This window comes from Acomys minous, assembly GCF_964271855.1.
Source record: "Acomys minous genome assembly, chromosome: 4".
Lineage (NCBI taxonomy): Eukaryota > Metazoa > Chordata > Mammalia > Rodentia > Muridae > Acomys > Acomys minous.
In genome coordinates, this window is record NC_140486.1 from 110,714,796 (window position 1) to 110,735,243 (window position 20,448).

The 20,448-nt window shown below is 49.1% G+C and overlaps 1 protein-coding gene across 4 annotated transcripts; it reads left to right on the plus strand.

Moving 5' to 3' along the window:
* Nucleotides 1-11,470: 11,470 nt before the first annotated feature.
* On the plus strand, nucleotides 11,471-16,315 carry TEX44 (testis expressed 44). Of its 4 annotated transcripts, none has more exons than XM_084779194.1 (2): nucleotides 11,471-12,697; nucleotides 15,984-16,315. In XM_084779194.1, the coding sequence occupies exons 1-2, from the start codon at nucleotides 11,526-11,528 to the stop codon at nucleotides 16,078-16,080; spliced, it is 1,269 nt and encodes a 422-aa protein (XP_084635320.1). In that variant the 5' UTR covers nucleotides 11,471-11,525; the 3' UTR covers nucleotides 16,081-16,315. The 4 variants fall into 4 exon arrangements, with proteins under 4 accessions (XP_084635320.1, XP_084635321.1, XP_084635322.1 ...); XM_084779195.1 differs by lacking the exon at nucleotides 15,984-16,315 and adding an exon at nucleotides 15,645-15,723 and having other exon boundaries at nucleotides 11,472-12,697; XM_084779196.1 differs by lacking the exon at nucleotides 15,984-16,315 and adding an exon at nucleotides 14,422-15,602 and having other exon boundaries at nucleotides 11,472-12,697.
* The last annotated feature ends 4,133 nt before the right edge of the window (nucleotides 16,316-20,448 follow it).

The window sequence follows — 20,448 nt, forward strand, 5'->3', positions numbered from 1 at the left end:
TCACTTTGTAGACCAGGCTGGCCTCAAACTCACAACAATCGGCCTGCCTCTGCCTTCAGAGTCCTGGGATTAAAGATATGTGCCACCACGCCTGGCTCATGTTCTGGACTTTTTGTTTTGTTTAATATTTGCATACACAACATATCTTGGGTGGGACTCAAATCTAAAAATAAAATTCATTTACAGTTCATGTCTATCTTTTGTTTGTTTTTTGGTTTTGGTTTTGGTTTTTCAAGACAGCGTTTCTTTGTGTAGCCCTGGCTCTCCTGAACTTGCTTTGTAAACCAGGCTGGCCTTGAACTCACAGAGATCCACCTGCCTCTGCCTCCCTAAATGCTGGGATTACAGGTGTGTGCCACTACGCCCAGGTTTTCACATCTACCTTTTTTTTTTTTCCTTTTTCTATTTCTTTTTGGTTTTTATCAAGACAGGGTTTCTCTGTGTACCCTTGACTGTCCTGGACTCGCTTTGTAGACCAGGCTGGGCTCGAACTCACAAAGATTTACCTGGCTCTGCCTCCCTAAGTACTGGGATTAGAGGCGTGAGACACTGCTGCCCGGCTCTCAGTCTACCTTTTATGCACAATATTTTTCGGAAGCCTGATTTTGATATGACCCATCACGTGTGGTCAGGCCTGGCATCTCTTATCTGTGGCACCGTGTCAGGCCACAAACAGTCTTGGATTTCATGTCTGGGGACTGTTCTAGTTTCATTTCATAGTGAGATAAAACACTGACCAAAAGCAGTGTAAGGGAGGGAAGGGTTAACTTCATCTTACAGGCTACAGTGCCCTTCACTGAGGGAAGCCAGGATGGGAACAGAGCAGGGACTTGAGGCAGAAACCACAGAGGAGCTACATATGGTGACACACATCTTGAACCCCGGTACTCCAGAGGCATAGGCAGGTAGATTTCTGTGAGTTTGAGGCTAGCAAGGTCTACATAACAAAGTGCAGGCCAGCCGAGGCTACATAGTGAGAACTTGTCTCATAAAACAAAAAACAGAGCTGGGCGTGGTGACACATGCCTATAATCTCAGCACTTGGGAGACAGAGGCAGGTGGAACAGTGTGAGTTTGAGACTAACCTGATCTATAAAACTAGTCCAGGACAGCCAGTGCTACACAGAGAAACCCTGCCTTGAAAAACAAACAAACAAACAAAAAGAATGAAGAAATCATGGAGGAATTCTGTTGCTAGCTCGCTCAAAGACCTCTGTTTAGTTGGCTTTTTATATTATTATTATTATTATTATTATTATTATTATTATTATTATTATTATTATTATTTTGGGTTTTTTGTGACAGGGTTTCTCTGTGTAGCCTTGGCTGTCCTCGAACTCACATCGATCTGCCTGCCTCTGCCTCCCAGAGTGCTGGAATTAAAAGCAAGTGCCACCGTGCCCCGCTTTAGCTGGCTCTTTTATATGTCTGAGGACCACCTGTCCAGGGAATGGTGCCCCTCACTCAGAGTTGGGCCCTCCTCTTATCAATTGACAATTCACAATCCTCTTCAGACGTGCCCATAGGCTAACCTGATCCGGGCAGTCCATCACCTGAGACTCTGCTCTCAGATGACTTCGGCTGTGTCAGGTTGACAGAGCGAACAAAGGACAGGGATATTCCACTGTGATATCTGGTGGAGGTTTAAAGCTGTGTTGAGGAGCGCAGAGGCTTGAGAAGTCTAGGCAACTGCTCTACCACGGAGTCACACCCCAGCCCCATCACCCAGTTTGTACTTGGGTTGGACTTGGCTGGAATCTCCTGCTGGCCTCACCTGCTTCCACACAAGGCTGCTGTAAGCTGGGTGGAGCTAGTTGGTCCAGGTCCCAGTATCCACACGTATCTACTTGTGGCCTGGGTGATGAGACAAACTAGGCCACATTTATCTCATCATCAAGCGGCTCAGACTTCTTTTGGTAGCTGGGCCCAAAGAGGAGCAAGGAGAGCCAAGACCTGGCACACCAATGCTTTTGTAGCACTACCATGCTGTCTCCTCCTGTTCTTTTGACGTAGGAAGTTCATACCTGCGTGGCTCATCCAGGAAATGGAGAAAGCAGTACAAGGAACTTCAAAAAATAAAAAAAGTGTCTACCACACAGCCTCTTCTCTTCTGCCCTGGCCAAGGACATCCTTACATAGACTGAGTTGATGACAAATACCTGCCAATGGATAATTCACTGGCCTCTATGGCCCTGGGATAAAGTTCAAGAAAATTAAATGTATTTTTCTAAGATTCATCTGGGAAGGGGCACCTGTTCCTGTGAACTGAGGTGCAATGGATGGAATTTGGCCCCCCTAAAGTCCTATACTCTAACTTGTGCGGTAGTCCTAACCCCCCAACATCACTGTAATTAGAGGCAGGGCCTTTAAGGGGGGTGACTAAGGTAAATCCCATGGGGCTGTGTCATTAGAAGAGCTATCTGAAGCTGGCTGTGCTGGTGGGTTCGTATAATCCCAGCACTTGGGAGGCTGAGGCAGGAGAATCCAGACTGTGAGACCAGCCGAGCTACAACGACATCTCAGAATATCAAAATCGAGAAAGAAAGTAGAGGGCAGGGAAGAGGAGGAAGAAAGGAAGGAGAAGTGGGGGTCACGGGAAGGGGAGAAGAAGAGGGGGGGACTAAGAGGAATAAGCACAAAGATAGGAGATAGCACATGGGGACACGGTGAGAAGGTGGCCACCTGCATACCCAACCCCAACAGCACCTTCGCTTAGGACTCCCAGGCTCCAGCCTTGTGAGGAAACAAGACTCCCCGGGCCAGTGATGGGAGCAGGAACAGGAAGACTAGAAGGGACCACAGGGAGGTGGCCCCTCAGCAAGCCCAGATGGAGGAGGGTCCATTACTAGTAGACCTGGGGTGGGGGTGGGGTGGGTACCAGCCTTGGCTGATGCTCCAGGGTATGTTGTTCTATGCAGCTTACTAACAGACCTTTGGGACTGGGAGGGAGCCCCAACTGGACCATCTGTAGGTCTTGCCAACATCCTGAGCTTGGGGTCCTGTTCACTTCTACAAATATGTCTTTGGCCCACTAAACTATGCTGTGACAAGATAATGAATGGCTCGGGGTTATTTTGTCTTTTTGTTTGTTTGTTTATTTGTGTGTGTGGCCTATAGATGCATTGTTTTTTCGAGACTGGGTTTCTCTGTGTAGCCTTGGCTGTCCTGGACTCACTTTGTAGACCAGGCTGGCCTCGAACTCACAGAGCTCCGCCTGCCTCTAGCTCGATTAAACCTAGGGTGCAGTGTATAGTAGGAAAGTATTCTGCCACTGAGCTGCTGTTCCAGCCCCTCTTTTATTTAGTTTTACGTGCATGAGGGTCTTGACTTGATGCACGTATGTGCACCTTGAACATGTCTTGTGCTTACAAATTGAGAAGCAAGCCTCAGATACCCAGAACTAGAGTTATGGATGCTCATAAGGCCCACACAAGTGCTGGGGACCAAATCCAGGTCCTCCACACAAAGTAACAAGTGCCCATGCGGACTGAGTCATCAGCTACCTCCCCTTTTAAAGAGAATTGCGTGTATCAGTTTATTTTGTGTGGCAAGGACATGCATCTGTAGGCCAGAGGGCAACTGTTGGGAGTCAGTTCCCTCCTCCACCTTGTGGATCTTGGGGATTCCGGGCTTGAACTCGCGTCACCAGGCTTGGCAGCAAGTGCCTTTATCTGCCGAGCCTCATCTTTGGGATTCTATCCAGTAGCACTGGCTAGTACTTGACCTCTAGGATGGACAGAGAAGATGGCAGGAGGGACACTGTAGATTCATTACAACTTCCAGGATAGCTTCTCAGTACTGGTCTGTACCTGGGCGCCTTACACCAGCAGGTGACCTGGCCATCTGGACATGTTCTGGCCACCAGAACCACTCACCTCCCTGGCCCCTCAGATAACTTCATGTGGTAACTCACAGCTAGTGTCCGGCCACCACCGTGGGGAGTGGCCTATCTATGGCACTGGTGATGAGGACCAACAAAATTGACCTCAGAGTGGGTGATGGGGTGGGAATAGGCACTCTGAAACACCCCTTTGTTACAGAGACTGGGTGGGAGGTGTCCTTTCTCAGTTCTGTCTCCCTCTGTGGGCATTTGGGCAGTGCCTGGAACTTTATTTGCATCGAGGACCTGAGTTTCTGGGATATTTAAGGAATTTATTTTGACTTGCAAATGTGTCCTAGTAATTTAAATAATATTTACTCCTTATTGAAAGGGCAAGTGAGTTATGGAAGTTTTCAAACCAAAGCTCCAAAGGCAGATCCTGCACTATTACAAACTAATCCTCAAACACTGGCTGCTCCCTAGCTCTTCGGTGGGGTTAGTTGTAATCCCAGCACTCGGGGAAGAACTTTGTATAAGACAGGGCTTCTCACTAGGTAGCCCAGGTTGTACGTGAACTTGTTGCATGTAGTGTATGGGTTAATTATATTAAATGCCTGATCTTCCTGCCTCACTCACCTTACTGACTGCTAGAATTACAGGCCAGGGCCACTACATCTGGCTATGAGTAGAAATTTATATAGTTTAGCTATGAGTCCCTTATGGAAGAAATATCAAATATTATTTTTCAGAGTTTGTGATTTGTCTTAAAACGTTTAGATTGTAGTAGTCCTCAACCTGTGCATCACAATCCACTTGGGGAGGGGCAATCAAATGACCCTTTCACAGGGGTCACATGTCAAGTATCTTGCATATCTGGTATTTATATTATGAATCATAGCAGTAGCAAAATTACAATTATAAAGTAGCAACAAAAGTAATTTTCCTCAGCTGGGCATGGTGGCGTGCGCCTTTAATCCCAGCACTGGGAGGCAGAGGCAGGCAGATCTCTGTGAGTTCAAGGCCAGCCTGGCCTACAAAGAGAGTCCAGGACAGCCAAGGCTCTGTGTAACAGAAAAACCTTGTCTTTAAAAACAACAACAAAAATAATAGTAATTTTCCTTATGTTGTGGGGATCTCTTGGTTAGAGCATTATTTTGGTTTTTTGAGACAGAGTTTCTCTGGATTGTCTTGGCTATCCTGGACTGTCTTTGTAGACCAGACTGGCCTCGAACTCACAGAGATCCACCTGCCTCTGCCTCCCGAATGCTGGGATTAAAGGCATGCACCACCACCACCCGGCTTAGAGCCTTTTTTACTTATGTCTGCTTCGTTTGGAGTTTCTTTGCCAACTTTAAACACTGGAAACTATTGTTCTTCCCCAAGACGGTTTCCTATAAACTTATGCATAGACTTGGTCTCTCTTTGTATTTCCCTCTTAAGAACCTAGAAGAGAAAGCACAAGGCTAAGCCAGTGTTTGCCCCACACTAAACAGTCACCCAGCGCTGCTATGTACCACCCTCACTGTCTCCATCTCAGTGGCCCCAAAGACAAACTCTGCTCTCTCCAGGAAACCAGTGCTCACCCAGCATTCACACAAAGGCCTTGGCAAGCCTGGCACGGGCTGCCATGCCCACTAGGGCTTTACCTTGGAGACGTAGCCACAAACAACTTGAACCTCCCTAAGAAGGATTCTGGTTTTCCCCAAGCCCAGAAGGCTACACTCCCAGAGCCTGGCATTTTCTAGCTGCTTGTCTATGGGCAGCAGCGTGGGCCTTCTTTATTTCCTGGGAACTGGGAGCTACACAATAAGAGAATTCTCTCAGCCTCAGCTCTGAGGGAGCCCTGCCCTCCTCGCTCAGCCAAGCCTTCTTGGAAGGTAGGCTTAGTAACTCAAGAATGCCTTTGGGGTCTCAGCCCCCCACCCACGGGGCTCATTAAACTGTTTCTCCCAAACAAAAATCAGTGTGTCTTCTAAGTGGAATTCCCACACCATCTGCTCTTGCGGCTCTGTTTCCTCCACTGCCTTCGTTTCTCGAACATTCAAGAAAGAGGTCTTCAGGGAAGACTTAGAGCCAAGTGTTTGCTCCTCACAACACCAGTATTCAGAGAGGTTGCCCCGCGGAGACAGCTGGCCCAGCATGGCTTCTAGGGATTTTATCAGGTATCCCCAAGGTGGGTCTCAGCAGTAGCCAGGTAGGGCTTTGTGCTCCCCAGCTAGATGAGGCCACGGGGAACATGCTGGCAGGGACTGCAGTGCCTGGGAAAGTTCCAGATCGACACACCCAGGAGTGAAGGTGTAGAAGCCGGAAGGGGCCAGCCTCCTAGGCCACATCAGGACACAGCAGCCAGGCGAGGGGTGTAAAGGGTGGCAGAGCATCACAGGGTGATGCAGGTGTAGGTGTGCCCTAACCATGCTCACACAGGCAGGCAGAAGCACAGGCCTGCCCCAACATAGCTGTGCGTCTGCGATAAGATGGATCCTGCAGGAGTTAAGGTTTAGGCGCTCGAAGTCTGTTCTCCTATTTTATCTTGTTCTCTGTTTTGGTTTTTTGGGGGTTTGTTTGTTTGTTTGTTTGTTTGTTTTGTTTTGTTGAGACAGGGTCTCTCTGTGTAGTCTTGGCCGTCCTGGACTCGCTTGGTCGACCAGGCTGGCCTCGAACTCACAGCAATCTGCCTGCCTCTGCCTCCCGAGTGCTGGGATTAAAGGCGCGTGTGCCACCACGCCCAGCTGTTTTCCACTCTTTTCATTTGTTTGCTCGTTGAGACAAGCAAACTGTATAGCCTGGGTTAGCATCCAATTTGCTGAAATCTTCCTGAGGCGGCTTCTGGGTTTGCTGAGATTAAGCGGGGTCCCAGGTGGCGCGGGGTTTTCTCCAGCTTCATGCAGTGAAGAATGACCTGCGACTCCTGGTCCTCCCGCCTTCACCCCCACACAGTGGGGTTACACATGTGTGTTACCATGCCTAGCCGCCTTCACCCCCACACAGTGGGGTTACACGTGTGTGTTACCATGCCTAGCCGCCTTCACCCCCACACAGTGGGGTTACACGTGTGTGTTACCATGCCTAGCCGCCTTCACCCCCACACAGTGGGGTTACACGTGTGTGTTACCATGCCTAGCCGCCTTCACCCCCACACAGTGGGGTTACACGTGTGTGTTACAATGCCTAGCCGCATGCAGATGTTTTTAACGTTTTTTTGTTTTTTTTAATTTGGTTTTTTGAGACAGGGTTTCTCTGTGTAACAGTCCTGACTGTCCTGGACTCACTTTGTTGACCAGGCTGGCCTTGAACTCACAAAGATCCACCTGCCTATGCCTCCCGAGTGCTGGGATTAAAGGTGTGTGCTGTGGGTGTGCAGGTGTTCTTGGAGGCAGAAGGAGGTGGTAGTTCTGATCTCTCCAAGTGGGTGCTGGGAGCCAAACTCTTGTGCCCTGGAAGAACAGCAAGAGCCATCCATCCACCCCTTTCTCCTTCCATCCGATTCTTCCTTCCTTCCTTTCTTCCTTCTTTCTTTCAAATACTTATATTCCCCTCCCCAGACCTTTCACAAAATTTTTTTCTTCTTGATTTTTAAAAAATATCTATTTATTTAATATGTATACAGTATTCTGCCTGCACGCACTGCATGCCAGAAGAGGGCACCAGATCTCATTGTGGATGGTTGTGAGTTACCATGTGGATGCTGGGAATTGAACTCATGACCTCTGGAAGAGCAGTCAGTGCTCTTAACCACTGAGCCATTTCTCCAGCCCCCCTTTTTTTTTTATTTTTTGAGACAAGGTTTCTCTGTATAATAGCCCCTGCTGCTTGGACTCACTTTGTAGACCAGGCTGGCCTTGAACTCATGAAGATCTGCCTGCTTCTACCTCCCAAGTGCTGGGATTAAAGGCATACGCCACCACGTCTGGCATTTGAAATTTAATGAGTCTGAGGATGCAGTTTAGTTGCTAGTAGCCCAAGGTCTGACTTTCATAAAATGCACCACATAAAACTATGCATGTTTGGGGGAGTGGTGGCGCACGCCTTTAATTCTAGCATTCAGGAGGCAGAGGCAGGTGGATCTCTGTGACTTTGAGGCCAGCCTACTCTACAGAGCAAGTTCCAGGACAACCAGAGCTACACCTGTCTTGGGGGGGGGGGCCAGGAAAGGCATGCGGCTGAGGAGTGGGTAACAGTGCTTGCTGCACAGCATCAGGATGTCAGTTTGAGTCCCCTGCATCCAAGTAAAAGGCAGGACATGGCTGCATGCGCACACCTGTAGCCCTGGCACGATGGGGAAGAGGCAAGAGGGTCTGGAGCTTGTGGCTAAAGCTCTAAGTTCAGTGAGAGACCCTGTCTCAAAGGGATAAAGTGATGTGACAGAGAAGGACAACTGACGTCCTCTTATGGCTTCTGTGTGTCCAGGAGGCCTGCACACCCTCATCTATAACACACCACACATCAACAAACACACACACACACACACACACACACACACACACACACACACACCCCTCTTTAAGGAGTTCTTTATAAAGTTTCACCCAAGTCCTATAAATGAAGCCTCCCTCAGAGGGTGAGGTGGAGGGTGGCTGAGGGGTACAGGGAGTCAAAAGTACAAGGAAGGTGATGAGAGGCACCCTTGGAGAACGGGAGGGGACACTCGACAGAAACAACTCTGAGGAAAAGCTAATTCTGATTGGGTTTCAGAGACACATCAGTACATCCTAGCCATGGTGACATGATTGTCATGGCATGGTGACATTTGTTGTTCGCTCACAGTAGACAGGAAACAGAGGACAGGAACCCAGGGTGAGCATTGACATACAAAGGCCCCGTGCCAGAGACCTATTTCCACTAGCCAGTCCCCTCTTCCTCCAGGGCCCATAGACTTCAAAACCATCCCACAAGCTGGGACTGAGTGTTCAAAACATAAACCTGTGGAGGACATTCCAGATCTAAACCCTAAGAGAAGGAGCCTGGCATGGGAGAAGTAGCTGGGAGACAGCAGGGGAAAGATGGAGAGAGTTTATGTACTGTGATGGGCCTGTGTATGGTATGACCCAGAGCTGCCACTAGGTGGCACCTGTAGCTATGGGAAAGCCAGTAACCAGGCTCAGCCCCTGTCCTACTGACCATCAATTATTTTGTGTTGTCTTGTTTTTTAAAGCAAAGGTCTCACTATGTAGCATTGGCTGTCTTGTAACTTATTATGTAGACCAGGCTGGCCTTGAACTCACAGAGAGCCACTTCCTTTGTTTTAGGAGTCCTGGGATTAAAGGCTTGCAACACCACACTTGGCCCAATATTATTATATTTCCTCTTGTTTTCAATTTATTTTTATCATTTTGGGCTTTCAAGACAGGGTTTCTCTGTGTAGCCTCGGCTGTCCTGGACTTACTTTATAGACCAGGCTGGCTTCAAACTCCCAGAGACCTACCTGCCTATGCCTCCCTGAGTGCTGGGATTACAGGCATGCACCACCACACCTGGCTTTATTATTACATTTCTTCTCTGTCTCTGTCTCCCTTCCCCCTCTGCGCTCGCCCTCTCTCTCTCTCTCTCTCTCTCTCTCTCTCTCTCTCTCTCTCTCTCTGTGTGTGTGTGTGTGTGTGTGTGTTGCCTTGGCACATGTGTGGAGGTCAGAGGACAAGGTGCAGCAGTCAGTTTTCTTCTACCACATGGGTCCCGGGGCTCAGACTCAGATCACCAGCTTGGATGCAAGCATTCTTGCACTGAGCTGTCTCACTGGCCTCAACTTTAAATTAACCCCACTTGGAACAAGCACTGAAGAGCTTGAGGATTAAGGACAGGTGGGATGCAAATCCCAGAGTCTGTGATTGCTCCTGTGATATTACAGAAGTCGCTGATCCCCTCCCAGGAGAGAAGATGTAAAAGCAGGCCCAGGCCTCCCTAGGGAGTCCGGGGTCCCTGGTGGGATCAGATGCTTGCTGCTCCTCTTACCCCTGCAGAGCAGGAGCTATGCAAGGTCTGACAACTAGGGTTGTCACAAACATACAAGTGGAACTGTCTACTCCAACCCCGACATTGGGAATAAAACCAGATGTCTGTTAGGCAAATGCTCTACCACAGCCACACCCAGCAGCCAGCTACCTCCTTCTTAGCATAGTGGGTTCACCACGGGCCCAAGCTCTTCTTGGGACTACCCTGGAGTCTGCGCCCTTTTCCGGCGTCCTGTCCTCCCAGCCCAGTTGAGCAGGCAGATTGTTCTGTGTCAAAAAGGTTAACTCTAAGGGGCTGGAGAGACGGCACAACCATTTACACTGGGATCTGATGCCCTCTTCTGGCCTGAAGGTGTACATGCAGGTAGAGCTCTTAACAGAAAGTGAAAAGGTAACTCTAGCAGCAAGGACAGCCAGCCTAGATGCTGCTCAGGCCCTGGCGTCCATTATTCCTGCCCACTGCAAAGAAAGAAAGGCTAAATCAGCGTCCCATGAGAGAAGCGAGGTGGTGGGAGTGCTAACGTAAACCTTGATTCAAACGTGGTGCTGTATGTGTCTGTAATCCTAGCTCTTGAGAGCATAAGGCAGGGGGATCCGAGTAAAAGGCCAGTCTGAACTACATAGGAAGAACAGACGATGATTCCCCAAATAAATAAACAAACCCATTGATTCTAACTTAGTCTCACCTTCCCTTATTGTTCCCCCACCTTCTCACAGTCCCGTGGCTGCATCTGCACCTACATACCCATCTTCATTTTTGTTTGTTTGTTTGTTTTTGTTTTTGTTTTTCGAGACAGGGTTTGTCTGTGTAGCCTTGGCTGTCCTGGATTCACTTCTAGACCAGGCTGTCCTGGAACTCACAATGATCTACCTGCCTCTGCCTCAGCCAAGTGCTGGGATTAAAGGCATGTGCCACCAGGCCAGGCAAAGATTTAATTTTTTTATTTATTTGTATTTATTTTTTAAAAGATTTCATTTAGTTATTATTTATACAGTACTCTGTCCCCATGTGTGCCTACAGGCCAGAAGAGGACAACAGATCTCATTATAGATGGTTGTGAGCCATGATGTGGTTGCTGGGAATTGAACTCAGGACCTTTGGAAGAGCAGACAGTGCTCTTAACTTCTGAGCCATTTCTCCAGCCTGAGATTTAATTTTTTAAAGATTTAATTTATTATGTATGCAGTGCACTCTGCCTGTACGGTGAGGGCATCAGGTCACATTATAGATGGTTACGAGCCACCATGTGGTTGCTGGGTACTGAACTCAGGACCTCTGGTAGAACAGTCGGTGCTCTTAGCCTCTGAGCCATCTCTCCAGCCCCGTATTTATTTATTATTTTTATTTCATATACAGTATTCTGCCTGCATGTACACCTGCACATCAGAGGAGGGCACTGGGTCCTATTATAGATGGTTACGAGCCACCATGTGGTTGCTGGGAATTGAACTCAGGACCTCTGAAAGAGCAGCTAGTGCTCTTAACCACTGAGCCACCTCTCCAGCCCTACCTATCTCTATTTTAAACCAAGATAGTCATCCCTCATTCCCTAGGTACCTGCAACTCTGGCTACGAATCACCACCTAGATTCAGCTCTCCGGGATATCTACTCGGCAGGCTCAGCGCATCCAGGAGCCTTGCTCTACAAGTACCTGTTACATCACCAGCTGCCCACAACCTCCTGTGACCTCACCACCTGGACAAGTGAGCCAAGCAGAGTCAAGCCCCTCCCAACCACCACAAGTAGCAGGGGGCATAGATGACCACGGGGCCCTTGGAAGAGACTGAAGCCAACAGCAGGCCTGTGTATAATCTTCCCAAGGCTGCCTTGGGCAATGAAGCTGATGAAAACTCTGCAGACATACCTGGAAAGTCCCAGAGTCTAGACTTCCTGCCTGATGACGTCCAACCAGTAGACAGCGCTACAGCACTCACTGAACAGGAGGATATAGACCAGCCCTCTGTGGGATTGACCATCATTGCAGAGGAAGATGAAGATCAGGAACCCTTTCAGTCCTTCACAGATCAGGATGAAGACCCGGGCCCCGCGCAGATGACCACCTTCAGGGAACAGGACGGGGATCAGGCCTCTGTGCCCATGGCCACCTCCATAAGGCAAGATATAGAGCCATCCGTCTCCATGGCTGTTTCTGGGGACAAAGATGAGATCCCAGATGCTCCAAGCCAGCACCAGGAGAACCTTGAAGAAGTCACATCTCTGCTGCCCCAAGCCTCGGGTACTCTGCAAGTGTTTGTGGGCTTCCAGAACCCGGTGTGGGACAGGCTGGCTGAAAATAACCGTACAAGTCGGAGCCGTACGGTTTCCCCAAGTAACTCCCAGAACCAGGAAAAGACACCAGGAAAGCCAGAGATAGCTCCAAATGCTGATGTCCCATCTGTCCTGCCTGAAAATGTCCAGCCTTCTATGGGAGCTACTGGCCCATCCACTTTGGATACCAGTAGTCCTGGCCTAGAGCCCACGGGTACCACCAAGGCTGCTGAGCAGGAAGCTGAAGGTTTCAAGGCCTTGAACCCTGAGAGCAAAGCTAACCCCCCATGGCTGACTGGTGAGGATTTAGCTGCTGACTCAAGGATTCCACAGACCCCACCTTCCCCAAGCTCCCCAGCAGGCAGTCCACCTCCCTCTCCGGATCCCTGCCAGGTGGACCTGGGCAGGAACAGGAACGTTTTGGATCCCAGTCTGTATAGGCCTATCGTGGATAATGACTACATGCGCTCCATGACCAGCCTGCTGGGCGGCGGCGAGGGCTCCATCAGCTCCCTTGCGGACATTCTGGTGTGGTCAGACACAGCCACAAGCATGGGTTTGGCTATGGGCATTCTGGCCTCTGGCCGCAGCTCTCCAGCGGACAGGCTACAAGAGGAGGGTCCCCGTCTTCGCACCGTCTCCAGCCTGTTGAACAATGCCAGGTCAGCTTTCCATTCCGGGCTGGTGGTTAGAACCGGCTCGGCCCTGCGCTCGGTCACGCACCTGCTAGAGTCCGTGGAGAGACGAACTGTGGAAGGCATCCGGTCAGCTTTACGCTACCTGGCCAATCGCTTCACCCCACACTGGGCCCGCCCTGGCTCCAATGGCAACTAGACTAGCCACAGCGCCCCTGCTCCCTCCCCACCTCTGCACTAGATAATGCCCCCATGCCCGTCAGTAAATAACCGCAAGCGTTTATTTTCTAAGCTCCGCCCTTATCCATGCAGTGGGGAACAACAGGGTGAAAGGACAGAAGGGGCCCAGAATGTTCTAGAAATAGAATTTTCTTAGGTTGTTCCATTCTGGTCTGGGTTCAAACTGCAGAGAGAGAAGAGCAGGGCTCTGACAGGACTGGGGAAGAGAAGAGGGGAGGGGAGCCTCGGTTCCGCAGAACCCCGCTGTGTCTCCAGGTAACCTGAGGACTTGTACGTGCTTGTCCCTCAGCCCTGTGCCCAGGCTACATGTTGAGGTTCTGGGAGGCGGGAGAGGGTAATGGAGGACAGAGTACTATATGAGGCCTCATAGGAGGGGCATACACACCTGGGTCCCGTGCAATCTTTTTTTTTTAAAGATGTATTTATTTATTTTATGTAGTTGAGTGCTCTGTTCTTGTTTTGTTTTGTTTTGTAGTTAGTTTGTTTTTTGTTTGTGCTCTTAACCTCTGAGCTATCTCTCCAGTACCCCCACCCCCTGCAATCTTTTTTGTTTTATTGTTTTTGTTTTTTGAGACAGGGTTTCTCTGTGTTAGCTTTGGCTGTCCTTGACTCTCTTTGTAGACCAGGCTGGCCTCGAACTCATGCTTTTACCGTTTTCTGGTTCTTTTTTTTTTTTTTTTTTTTTTTTTTTTTTTGAGACAAGGTCTCTCTGTGCAGCCTTGGCTGTCCTGGAGTTACTTTGTAGACCAGGCTGACCTCACAGAGGTCCACCTGCCTCTGCCTCCTGAGTACTGGGATTAAAGGGGTGTGCCACCTCCCTCGGCTTCACTTTTTTTTTTCCCCCCCCAAGAGAGGTTTTTCCTGTGTAGCCTTGGCTGTCCTGTCCTGGACTTGCTTTGTAGACCAGATTGGCCTCAAACTTCACCTGCCTCTGCCTCGCAAGTGCTGGGATTACAGGCGGCGCCACCACACCTGGTTAATTGCTCACATTTTTAAAGTTAGTGTTTACATTAAAAGCCAAGATTTTTGCTTCTCTGAAAAGAAAACCAATAAATAAATAAATAAACCCCCAAACTAAGATCCTCGGTTATTTCAGGGTCGAAGCAGTTAGTCTGCCCGCTGCCCATGACAGCTTACCTGGCCTTTGTCAGTCATCTGCCTTAGAGATGACTCTTGAAAGGAAGTAGGACTCCAAACCCCAAGAGGAAGCACAGACCCACCTGTGTCGTGCCCTTTCCATTGGGAAGCTCCACCTGCTCCAGGAGAACTGCCCCTGTGTCACACCATGGAGACTGATCACTCAGACCCCAGAAAGGGGGCCTCCCAGAAGAACAAGAGTGAGACATGGTGTCCCCCACACAGAGGCTGAGGGAAGTGAGACAGGTGGTTGAGGTGGAGGAGGGCGGGGGAAAGGGTCAGGTACCTGGAAGACACAGCAGGGGGTGATAAAGCTGCCCCTTAGGCCCCAGCCATGCAACCTCAACTGTTAATTAAGAAAAATCCTCCCACAGCCTTGCTTACAAGTCAATCTGATGGCAGAATGGTCTCAGTTGAAGTTCCCTCTTCCCAGATGGCCTTAGCTAGCACCAAGTTGACAGCGGATGATTATACAGCATAGGTGACCTCGACTGAAAGGGACCACAACCCAAACTGAAGCCAGTACGATGCAGGACCCAGCAATAGGCACCTTTGCCAGGTGTGGGCGTGGCTATGCTATGTTTTCCAGCTGGTGGGTTCCTTCTACTTTCCAGGGGTCTTTACTCACTCTAGGCAAGAAGATAAGAGGGAATGTGGCCAGTCCCTGCAGAGGACACTGATGTTGGCTTGGTAGCCACAAGATTAAAATACCTGCCCTCTGGACTGGGCCTCAGGTGGCCCAGAATCAGTGACCTTCCACAGCACAGCAGGACCCACAATCAGCAGAATAAATGAAGGGCTTGGCCTTTGGCTCCAGGCTACCTTGGATGCTGGCTCTACTGCGGACCAGCTGAGTTTTCCAGCAGTTTCCTATGCCTCCTCTCCTGTAAAGGAAATCCCTACTACACCGGGTTGCAATATAATTGCCCAGGGCACAAAGTTGAGTCTATATAATAGGCACCATGGTGACACATGACAAAGCTGATCCTGGGGAGTCGGATACCAAGAATATACATTGGGCCAGGCAAGATGGTGCAGGTCTGTAATCCCAGCACTCTGAGAAGCAGAGGCAGACATATCTATGAGGCCAGCCTGGTCTACAAAAGACTACACAGAGAAACCCTGTCTCAGAAAACCAAACCAAACCAAACAAAAACAAAAACAGGATGCATACTGCTTGGTCAGGAGTAGGAAGAAGACACCTATGGACTAGCACTCATTGAAATTGAGCCTTCACTCTTAGAATAGCAAAGGGCCAGTATCAAACATGTGGTGACAGCAGCTTGCAAGAGAGGCAGCTGTGGGTCGTCTCCACAGAGAGATGGTCCAGACTCAGGAAACTCAGGGCCAGCCACAAGAAGAGACAAAGCGAAAGGAGAAAGGAACATCACAGACCAAATGGATTGAGAAAAAGAAAGAAAGAAAGAAAAAAAACATCAGTTCAGGTCCTGCTAGCTTGAGCCAAACAGATGTCTGGCATCACTGTCAGGCAGTGGAACCCAAAGGGTTAATAGAGGCGGGAAGGGTCCCCATGACTTGTCTACCCCCCAGCAGCACTGAAGTGGACTTACATCTGGGTCCTGTGGCTCCCCTGTAGGTCCTTGACACCAGAAGTAGCACCAGAAACCGCTAGATTGCGGTTTCACCATCAAAGTATCTAAAAGGGACACTAGGAAGTCACAGATACTCAGCAAGCACTTAGCTCGTGCTCTGAACAGGGACAAGACTGCAACCCACTGTCCTGCTTTGCAATGGATTCTGCAAGGCCAAGTCCCTAGTTCCTCAGAGGCTGTGACAGTCACAGCCCATTGGTTTGGGGGTCTCAGCCTTCCCCTTGCATCCTGCTACTGACTGGCTCAGTCTGCGAGGCCCTACAGACGAGCCGATCTGTCAGGCGCAGAACTCTAGCCTGCTCTCTCTCCTCTCCACCTAGCAGCTCCCCTAGAATTGAATTCCAAGCATCTAGATGCTGGCACACCTGGGGAGAAAACTGGGACCACACCCTTGGGCATGGGGATGGACATCCAACATAGAAATGCATGCACCCCAAGCCAGGATGATACGGCCAAGTGGAGCAAGAAGCAAAAAGGTGGAAGGCCTAAAAGAAACCACCACCCGTCCACCTACTGCAAGGGGAGGTGTGGGAGCAGCTCACAGGACACATGGCAGCAAGGCAAGTGACCTTGCCCACCGTGGGCACATGGATTTGAAGGCACCCGACCCACACCACCTTGAAAGAGAATTTATATGAATAAAGGAAGAGAGGATAGTAGGGTGGCTGTTTGCAGGGTACTCTTGGGTGTTAAGACTTGAGGTGGGAGAAAATCACAAATGGATCCTTGCCAAAAACCTGATGTAAGGGGACGGGGGGGGGGGGGGGGTGTAGAGAGTGGCGGGAGGGAGGGAAGGAGAGAGAGGGAGAGAGAGAGCAAGAGTGCAAAACAAAATGTCATTTCAGCCAGGCCAAGAGTTAGCAGGACAGGTCTAGTGTCTGCCATATGTATCAATGAAGGACTCATCCCCCCCCAGCCGCCCCATAGGTGGGCACACGTGCATGCAGCAGATCCTGCAGGCAGGTGCCACACCCAAGGTCAGGTTGTCTTGTGAGGTTAGCTGGGGACCAGCACTGCAGCTTTGGCTTCTTCTCCCTCTGCCATCTTGGGCTTCATCCTCATCCTCACAGGAGGGTGTGATGGCCAGTGACATAGCATTTACCACATCATGGCTTTGAGCCCACACACTCCAGGGAGCCCACACTGTATGACGGTCGCTGTTGTCTCCATAACAGATAGGTGTGTGTATTTTATGAATTCAAATGATAGGGAAAACTTAGGCTAGGCATTAATGAGCAAAACAGGAAAAGTGTAAGTTGTAGGCCTGCATGGGCTGCACACTGAGAGCATGTCCCCAATCTCAAAGCAAACAGGGAAAAAAATATTTAAAAATTTATATGTGGGCTGGAGAGATGGCTCAGTGGTTAAGAGCGCCGCCTGCTCTTCCAAAGGTCCTGAGTTCAATTCCCAGCAACCACATGGTGGCTCATAACCATCTGTAATGTGATAGGGCGCCCCCTTCTGGCTTGCAGGAGTATATGCAAGCAGAGCACTGTGTACATAATAATAAGTAAATAAAATTAAAAAAAATAATAAAAATTTATATGTAAGGGCTGGAGAGATGGCTCAGAGGTTAAGGGCACTGTCTGTTCTTCCAGAGGTCCTGAGTTCAATTCCCAGCAACCACACGGCGGCTCACCATCTATAATGAGGTCTGGGGCCTTCTTCTGGTGTGCAGGCATACATGTATATGTAATAACTAAATAAATCTTTTTTAAAAAAGGGGAGAGGTGGGGAAAATTTATGTGTAAAATGTAATCCCGTGCTGGGTGTAGTGGCACATGCCCTTAATCTCAGCACTTGGGAGGCAGAGGCAGGTGGATCTTTGTGAGTTCGAGGCCAGCCTGGTCTACAAAGGGAGTTCAGGACACCCAAAACTACATAGAGAAACTCTGTCTTGAAAAATCAAAAAATAAAATAAAATAAAATAAATGCATGTATGGATATGATATATAAGCCCCAGGCCAATGGAAGACCTTGTCTTAAAACCAAGATGAGCAGAGTGTGGTCACACATGTCTTTAATCCCAGCCCTTGGGAGGCAAAGACAGGCATCTCCCTGTGAGTTTGAGGCCAGCCTGGTCTACACAGTGAATTCCCAGCCAGAGCTACATAGTGAGTCCTTGTCAAAATAAAAAAATAAAATTAAATTAAAAGTAAATAATAGTAAGTAGGGGCTGGAGAGATGGCTCAGAAAAGCACCACGGCTCCCAGCACCCACACAGCAGCTCACACCCATCTGTGGCTTCGGTTCCAGAGTTTATGATACCCTCACACTGAGTTACAACCAGCAAACCATCAATGAACACAAAATTGAAATCATATACTTTAAAAAGGCAGGTAAGTCCTGAAGAATGACACATGAGATTCATCTCTGGCCTCCTCCATATGCACCTGCACACACAAAGAGGGAAGGAAGGGGCGGGGGCGGGTCGGGGGGGGGGGCGGCGGCAGGTGGATCTCTGAGTCTGAGGCCAGCCTGGTCTACAGAGCAAGTTCCAAAACAAAGAAACCTGTCTCAAAAAACAAGACTGGGAATTTAGGCTAGGAATATAGCACGCAAGCCTGAACACACACATAGACACAGAAATAAATCTGAACTTTGTTTTTAAAATACACCTTTAATTTTTGAATTGACAGACTGCATCTCTTCTGGGTAAGGGGGTAGCCCTGTTTCTCAGGCTTGCTACACTTGAGCTTCCAGAGCGCTGAAGAATGCAGAATGCGCCCTCTGCTGGTGAGAGGACAGCACTGCTCCACATCGGCAGAGTCCAGCCAGACCGAATCCTTGGCACTTAGAAGCAGGGGTTGAGTACAGTCTAAGATAGCCCAGTTAACAGATACAGGCTGGAAATTATCTCTAGGTAGCACCTAGACACAAAAAGACACAGGGATCTGAGCGTGGTGGCGCACACCTCTAATCCCTGCACTCGGGAGGCAGACGCAGGCGGATCGCTGTGAGTTCGAGGCCAGCCTCGTCTACAAAGCTAGTCTAGGACAGCTAAGGCTACACAAAGAAACCCTGTCGGAGGAGGAGGAGGAGGAGGAGGAGGAGGAGGAGGAGGAGGAGGAGGAGGAGGCACAGGGAGGCCGGGCGTGGTGACGCATGACTGTAATCCCAGCACTCGGAAGGCAGAGACAGGAGAATCACTGTGAGTGCAAGGCCAGTACACATACATACATGCACACAAAACATACATACAAACATGCACACAAAATACACATACATAATTTTTTAAGAGACAGAGAGTCATAGACTCTCGTGACAGCTTAACAGCTAAGTTCTCAGTGCTCAGAAACACAGACCACACCAGGCCGACTATCAGGCAGAAGCCAGTCAGGCCAATGTGTGGGGCTTGGGAAGAAGAGCCAGGACGGGCAGCATCCTTTGAACCCAAGGCCTAAAAGCAAGCAGAGACCTGCTTTGGTGAACAGTCCTGCTCCCAGGGCAGGGTTTTCATGTCTCCTGATTTAATTTTTTTCAAATGTAAGATGGATCTTGTCCTGGCTAGTTTTATGTCAATGACACAGTATAGAGTCATCTGAGAGAGAGGAGACTCAACTGAGAAAAAACGTCTCCGTAAGATCAGCTGTAGGCAGGCCTGTAGGGCATTTTCTTAATTAGCATTCGGTGGGGGAGGTCGCAGCCCATTGTGGGTAGGGCCATTGCTGGGCTGGTGATCCTGGGTTCTATAAAAAGGCAGACTATGCAAGGCACATGAACAGACCAGTAAGCAGCACACTAGCCTCTGTATTAGCTCCTGCCTCCAAGTTCCTGCCCCACTTGAATCCTGCTCTGACTTCAATGTGGAAATGTAGGCCAAATAAACCCTTTTCTTTTTCTTGTTTAGTTTTTCAAGACAGGGTTTCTCTATGTAGCCTTGGCTGTCCTGGCTTTGTAAACCAGGCTAGCCTCGAACTCATAGAAATCCACCTGCCTCTGCCTCCCGATATAGGGATTAAAGGCTGTACTACCATGCTGAGCTGTTTTTTGTTTTTTCAAGACAGGGTTTCTCTGTATAGCTTTGGCTGTCCTGGACGTGCTTTGTAGACCAGGCTGGCCTCGAACTCACAGAGATCTGCCTGCCTCTGCTTCCCAAGTGCTGTGATTAGAGGCGTGCGCCACCATGCCCAACCCCATATGCATTCTTATACTCAGGATATAGAAGCAAGAAGATCAAGAGTTGAATGCCAGCCACATGAGACTCTGCCTCAAAAACAAAGTCAGATGAGATGGTTCATTGGCTAAAGGCACTTGCTGCCAAACCTGAAGATCTGAGTTCAATTCCCAGGACCCAAAAAGTGGAAGGAGAGACCCAAGTTTTATACATTGTCTTCTGACTTTCACACATGTGCTATATTAGGCATGTGTGCGAGCACACATGCACACAGAAATTTAATAATATTTATTATTGTTGTTATTATTATTGTTTTCTTTTTTCTTTTTTTAAAAATTATTTTGGGTTTTTGTTTGTTTGTTTGTTTGTTTTTTGAGACAGGGTTTCTCTGTGTAGCCCTGGCTGTCCTGGACTCACTTTGTAAACCAGGCTGGCCTGGAACTCACAGAGACCCACCTGCCTGCCTCCCAAGTGCTGGATTAAAAGTGTGAACCACCACACGCAGCAGTAAATTATTTTTTTAAAGATTTATTATTTTATTTATTTGTTTGTTTTTCAAGACAGGGTTTCACTGTGTAACAGTCCTGGCTATCCTGGACTTGCTTTTGTAGACCAGGCTGGCCTCGAACTCACAGCAATCTGCCTGTCTCGGCCTCCCAAGTGCTGGGATT